We start from the raw sequence: 6892 nt of genomic DNA, 5'->3' as shown, positions 1-6892 counted from the left end.
AAGTCCATCTGTTTTTTGTTGCACTTACATATATATATATACATACATAAACATACAATTCATATATGTGTGTGTGTATATATGTATGTATGTATGTATGTATGTATATGTATTGAGTTTTGTTTTTTCCTCCCCCACTATTATGCCAGCTACAAGCAATTCTGACACCATCTGCAAATCCTGCCCGGACGGTTTCTTCTCCAACATGTCATCTGCTTATGACAAGTGTCACCCTTGGACAAGGTATGAGGACTCATCCCCTTTTGCTCCCTGCCCCAAGAGGGACACGGGTCCACTCTCCATGGTATCCAGTCCTCTCCCCACCACCTTGCTCCCCTCTCCATGCACACACTGGCAGAACACCACAGAGGGGCCTCCCAGACAACCTCTAGAGTTGGTCTTGCCTGCTCTCTCTTCCTATACCACACACCGTTGGTCTCCTTCCTCCTCACCGACTCTCATGGTCCCTCCTCCAGATCCTGCTCTGAGTTTCCTTCTCCCCCTGCTCCTGCTCCTCTTCAGACTTCCTCTCCCCTTTCAGCTCCTGCACTGGGTTTTCCAGGCCCATGTTCTGAGTTCTCTTCCCTTCCTTGGAAGATCGCATCCACACCTGTGGCTTCAACTACCCCCTCCCGCTGATGGCCCCATTCAAGATCTCCCTCCCACTGTTGTCTCGTGGGTCCCCCTCCACCTGGATGACCACAAACACCTCCAGCTCTGTGTGTCCAAAATGAACTCCACCCCTTGGCTCCCCTTACCACCATGACTACAGGCACCCATCTAATGCACTTCCCTTTCTCATCTCCAGCCACCACCCCCCAATTCCTCTCTGGGTCCTGTCCATTGAACTAAATATGTTGGGATCTGGCTCCTTCTTATCACCACCACCACCTCTGTCATTTGAGGCTCCTCATTGCCCTCCAGCCTTGTGGCTGGCTCCCCCTTCAGCAGTTCTCCACCTGCTGCCAAAGTGAGTTTCTAAAACGCATTTCACAACACCCCCAGATTGAAAATGCCTAGTGGTTCCCTGGCATTCAGGAAGAAACCCAAGCTCCTTAGCCTGGTGGTGGAAACCTCCCGCTGACTTTCTGGCTCCGTCTCCTGACATCCTGACATTCGCCCTGCCTCTCCCTGCCTAAAGACCCCGCCTCCAACTCTTCACACACTCCATTCATTCACTTGCCTCCCTCTCCTGCCCGGCAGGCGCTTAAACACCCTTTTCCCCACTGCATGCTTTACATTATGCTTTTTCCCATTAGTGTATTATCTGAATTTTTAAAACCTGATTTTTCCCCTAAAAAAAAACAACAACCCAGAAAACGTTTTAGTGTGAATTAGGTGGGCATTTATGCATCAGTTCATAATTTTTAGATTCCCCCCCCTTCCCTGTCTATCTCCCCTTTGTCAGATATGATCTTCCCCTTCACCAACTTAGCACACGACTATGGATCCCCTAGTCTCTTACTTCCTCATTCTTCCCTTCCCCTCCTGCCCCTGACAACCATCAACAGCTATTTCTTTTGATAAGCATTGATCAAAAATAGTGGAATGATCAGACGGAAGAACACCCCCTCCCAAAAGGGGCTGTGACCACAGTGTGCTGTTGTCAGGTGCCCGTGAGTCAGCTCCCACGCATCCTATTGATGTGCATCAGAAGGAAGCCCTGCCCACGGGCTAGGGGTTAGGATTGACCACACACATTCTGGGGGCACCTAGTCCAATATAGAACAGTGCCAAAGGACCAGAGAGCAGGCTTACACTCCGACTGCAGCTTGGCGAGTGTGTGACCCTGGGGGAATGCCCTTCCCTATTGGAGTTCCGTGTCCTCATTTGGAACACAGAGTGACCTTGGTCTTACAGGGTTTGAGGAAGAGACATGGGCCAATGTGCTGTAAGGTGAAGCCAGGTACTTGCTTTGGACCCCCCACCCCTCTCTTTCCTGTCTCTGCCCATTCCTCCCCATTATTCCCAGGCGAGGTCTTCGTCATCTCATCTCTGGACGCGTGCAGGAGCCCCCTGACTGGCCGCTCTGCCTGTACTTTCTCCTCCTCGCCCCCCACCCCCTTTCCTTCAGCTCCTTTTTGTCAGATGTTATTTGACAAAAGGTCCAACAGAAACGTTAAAGACATGTCGTGAACGACTTCAGTCGTCTGGTTAGATGCTGATTAAAGACTTCCCTGCTGACTTCACGTGAAACTTCCATGCCTGGTCATCAATGTCCTGCTTCTAAAGACCCAATGTCCCACAGTCCCCTAAAGCCAGGCTTTATCTCCCCACCCGATTTCCTTCGCAGGAGAATGCCATGGTAAACTTCACACCCTCAGGGCTACTCAGAGCTCGAAAGCCCCCCACCCCTGGGGAGGTCTCCTGAGTACCCTTAGATCAGTGGGGGCAGCTTTGCTTTCCCTGGGACTCTGGACAACATCTTGAGACTTGCTGGCCATCAGAGCTGGGGAGGTCGAATGCTTCTGAAATGTGGTGAGGCAGAGGCCAGGGGTGGCTCCGCTTCCTAAAACGCAGAGGGCAGCCCGTCCCCAGCACAGGGTGTCTCAGCCCCAAGTGTCTGTAGTGCTGAGGTGGAGAAGCGTGGCCCGACCCCAACCTCATCGCCTTTCCGCTCCAGCCACTGCAGACCTGTCACCGCTCTGAGTGATGCTTCCTTTACTTCCACCACCGTCATGAAGCTTGGCATGCGCCGCAGACTCTCCCAGTAATACTCCTTCCGGAGTTACGGGCTGTGGTCTCTGTCCTCACTCTTAGTTCTGTAGGAGTCCGTGGCTTCCCCAAGTAACTGAGTGGGATGTAGCAGGAAGTGTGCCACTCGGTGAACCCAGACTTGTAGTCTGTTGGACTGCCTTCCTCTGGGGCTGGACGTCGAATGGTTAGAGGACCTTCGTGTGTCTTTCTCCGTGTGCCTGTGTGCTGACATGTGGCTTTGTGCACAGCTGCAGGACCCAAGACCTGGCCGAAGTGAAGGCGGGGACTACCATGAGCGATGCTCTCTGTGGTGAGTCCTGGCCCATGGGTCCTTGCAGAGGTTAGGTAGGTCGAGAACTGAAGGGGGAGACTGAGGCACAGAGAAACACAGGGTAAGGGAAAGGAGAGGAGGTAAGAGGAGAGGAGTCTAGGGGTGGGGGTGTCTTAGTTAGACCACGTATCTGGGGGAGGCTGGGCATGTTACTTCTCTGAGCCTCAGTTTCTTCTTCTGTAAAACCGGACACTAATAGCACCTCTCTCAGTAAGTTATTGTAATTGCCTCCCTACCTACTTTTCCACCTTCCTGCACTTGAAGTACAGGACATTGAGACATGGTCTCTTCTCAGGGCCTCGGGTTGAATTGTAGGTTGATTGGAGGGTTGGTCTACAGCTTGGTTCACAAGTGCAAGTAACTACAGGGACTGGGAAGGTCATGTAAGGAAGTGACCAGGGCAGGAGGAAAGAATCTACACCCTGTTTTGCTCTCTTAAAATTTTTTTTCATTTTTTTCTTGGTATTTGCCTAGGACACATAATTTAAGGGAGTGCCCCCAAACACAATAATTAGGATAAATAACATTTCAATCAATGCTTTTACTTTAAAAACACACACAAATGAATGGGAAACACACACCACACACATCTCACAATGAGCAAAATTTCAAGTTACGACCACACGCCTGCATGGTCCCACCTTACTTGCTTCACCCCAATCTTGACCCTGGTTGTAACAAAACGCTATTAAAAAAACAAAACCAAACCAGGCAGCCAGCTTTGTAGGCTGTAGTTTGCTGACTTTCAAAAATACTGCACTAAACGACTCCTTATCCTTGTGACACCCTTTCATTTGCCCCGGACCGAGTCTCTCATTTGCCTCCCCGAGCGGTGTCCTGCTTCTAGGTCTTTCTTTCATTTTCCCACCTGCAAGGGCACTTGGATACAAGACTGAAGGCGCTTCCCCCTCTCTTCTGCGGCAACAAAAGCAGTGGTGCAGATGGAAGTGGTGCTGGGCCTCAGCACTGGGCAGAGAGTAGGGAGAGGTGGGGAGTGTGGTGAACAGGTGGAGACATCTGGCTATCACTCCTCCACTGGAGCTGATGGCTGCCAGGCATGGGTTTCATGGGAGCCAGAGCTTCCAAATTTGTCAGATAAACCAGCTAACCCAGATTTTTTATATGGAATACTCCAAGTGAAAAATATTGGCAAATACACACAGACGCACGCATACTTGAATTGTACTGGTTACATTAAAAGGACCCCTGGTGGCGTAGTGGGTGACATGTTGAGCTGTTAAACACAAGGCCAGTGGTTCAAAACCGCTCTGTGGGAGAGAGGTGAGGCTGCCTGCTGGCTGTTCCTCTGGAGATGTCAAATCCTGGAAACCTCACAGGGGTAGTTCTACCCTGTCCTACAGGATTGCCGTGGACCAGAAACGCGCTGCTGGCAGTGAGGTTTTCTTTTTGGTAGCGCTGTGGGATAAACGTTGGAGTGCTAACTGCAAAATTGGCAGTTCAAGCCCACCAGTCACTCTTTAGGAGCTCAGCGAGGCTCTCTGCTCCAATATGAGTGGAAATCCGCACGACGACAGTGCATTTAGTCGCCTGAAAGACATCTACCTTCACAGTTTACCAAGTGCCACCACCTGCCCCTGGGGACCTTGGATGAGCAAGGATGCTGAAGGGCTTTAGCAGTCACCAAGGGGCAAGCGCTGTGGCATGAGGGTGGGGGTGGCCATGGGTGGTGGTGGGGATCATTGCTGAAGTCTTGCCTTCTCCAGGTCCTTGGCCTCGCTCAAGAGTCCTGCTGGCCATCCCCAGCACCCTGGGAGCCCTGTTGGCCCTCCTCCTGGTGGCTGTCATAATCAGTGAGTCCTGAGGGGGTGATGGAGACGTGGGGAGGCTGAGGAACAAAACAGAACCGCTCGCTGGTTCCCAACCCCTCTCTCCTGTTTTCTCTCCTAGAGAAGGCACTGCAGAAGTCCAAGAAGAAGGTAGGTTCCCCTCCACAGCTGAGGCAGAGTTCTGGCCAACCGCAAAGATTGGCTTGTTGGTACCTAGATGGGATAAACCGGATTCCTTCAGGGTCTAGCCCTGTGTCCAGGGCGGCAGAACTCGCTCCTCTCACACGCCCCTGCACCCTAGCCTCCACTCCTGTCCACTCCCTCCTGGCCAGCCTTTGTCATGCCCAGAGCCCCCTCCTCACCGAGCCTCCTCTGACCCCCAGGGAAAAGGCTGGTGTTTGGTCTTCACTCCGTCCTAGGCGTTAAACCCACCAGCCGGTCTGTGGGGCCTTGGCTTGGGTCAATGTGTGGAGCTGAACAGGGAGCCCCTCTGGCTTCCACTCTTGATGCTCCTTGTCACCCTCACAGTGGCCAGCAGGGGGCAGGAGGCGCCTAAAGAATCAGCACTGACCCTCTGGTTTGGGTGGTGGGGGGAAAGGAAGGGGTTAGGGGAGGGGGTCGCATCAGGGGAGGCCCTTGCCCTTCGTGGAGGATGCCCCTGCCGTTAGGGTCACCCCTGCCCCTCTCCCGCAGGCTGCCCTGCCCGAGGACAAAGGCAAGGAGCCGGTGGAGGTGATCTTCTTGGAGGATGTTCCGGGTACCAACCCGGTTGCTCCAGTGCAGGAGACCCTACATGGGTGCCAGCCTGTCACACAGGAAGACGGCAAAGAGAGTCGCGTCTCCGTGCAGGAGCGGTTGTGAGCCTGTGTGTGCCCGGAGAGACCACCACCGTGGGCACCTGGCTGCAGAGCCCTGAGCTGCGTCCACCGTGGGGGTGGAGGGGGGCGGGTGAGGTGTCGCCCCCTCTGTCTGCGCCCTGAGGGTCCCGTCCAAGGCCGCACATCACTCCAGGGCTCCTCTCGCCAACCTGCAGCCGCCGCAGGTCTCCCAACCGGCTTTCGAAGAAGAAGGCACAACTCAGAGGCACAAACCCTCCAGCGATGCAGCACGGTGGGGTCCTTGTGCCCAGGGAGGCAGCCACCCACTGGACCATCGACATGCTGGCTGTGATCAGGAGCCACTTCCCTGCCCAATGGGGGTGGGGTGGGGGCTGGCGAGATAAAACGACAATGTGGACAACAGGATCGCAAAGACACTATCCAAAGGGGAGGGGAGGAGAGGGCGGTGGGGCGTGGAGTAACATTGCAGAATGATGGGTTGAAAACATTGCTTTTTAAAACGTACGGCATAGCAGCCTGGTGCATTGTCTAGGGTGTGTGTGGACACAATGTACCTTATCTTTGTATGCCTGAGCAGGCTTTACCAGGAGACAGACATTCCTGACTGCTAGTGTGGTCAGGTCTGGGGCGGGGGAAGGAGTTTGGGGAAGGAAGGGTTGGTTAATGACTCTTGGGTTTCCCATCATGCTTCATGATGATTTTTTTCCTCCAAAAGGAGCGTGAGTTCACATATTGCTTATGTAATTAAAGACAAAACAGAACAACAAACCATCACCCTATGTGTAATAAGCTGGGGGTGGGCATGCTGGGTGACCCGAGCCGTTTCTGGTGCACGGAATGGGGGCCACTTCTGAGGCTTATGAAGAATGGCCCCAGCCTGCTGGCCCCCAAGGGTGCATCCCCTGTGTCTGTGGGGGTGGGATGCCATGGGGGGGAGGGTAGTGGCAAATAGTTCTTTGATGCTTGCCCACAAAACAGACCCCGGGCAGATAGAACTGGGCTCCCTCACCTCGTTTCTGAAGGTGGAAAGAGACCTTGCCTCCACACAGCAGTGGGGGGCAGGGCCTCCTTCAGGACTCTCTACTCTGCTGCTTTCCCCAGAACTACCTGCGCAGGGCACTCTGTTCCCAGGGGGTCCTGGGCCTCCCACCCCTTCTGACCTCCCCACTGTGGCAGGCCCTGTGGCTTCTCGGTCAGATGGTGCCCGCTCCCCCCAGCAGTGTCTCTGGATAAAAATA

At 53.7% G+C, this 6892-nt stretch overlaps 1 protein-coding gene across 1 annotated transcript in view; it reads left to right on the top strand.

The window, feature by feature from the left end:
- CD40 (CD40 molecule) overlaps positions 1–6425 on the top strand; it is a 12311-nt gene extending 5886 nt beyond the window's left edge. The window contains exons 4-8 of the mRNA XM_045295487.1: positions 150–243; positions 2946–3007; positions 4753–4839; positions 4937–4965; positions 5509–6425. Coding sequence (XP_045151422.1) covers positions 150–243; positions 2946–3007; positions 4753–4839; positions 4937–4965; positions 5509–5676 — 440 coding nt within the window. The 3' untranslated portion in view covers positions 5677–6425. The remainder of the gene's footprint in view (positions 1–149; positions 244–2945; positions 3008–4752; positions 4840–4936; positions 4966–5508) is intronic.
- The last annotated feature ends 467 nt before the right edge of the window (positions 6426–6892 follow it).

The sequence above is a fragment of the Echinops telfairi genome, unplaced genomic scaffold (genome assembly GCF_000313985.2).
Source record: "Echinops telfairi isolate 266 unplaced genomic scaffold, ASM31398v2 ScPeMD7_5592;HRSCAF=6446, whole genome shotgun sequence".
NCBI classification, from domain to species: Eukaryota; Metazoa; Chordata; class Mammalia; order Afrosoricida; family Tenrecidae; genus Echinops; species Echinops telfairi.
The sequence above is the reverse complement of the archived record's forward strand: the minus strand, read 5'-3'. Positions and strand labels throughout refer to the sequence as shown.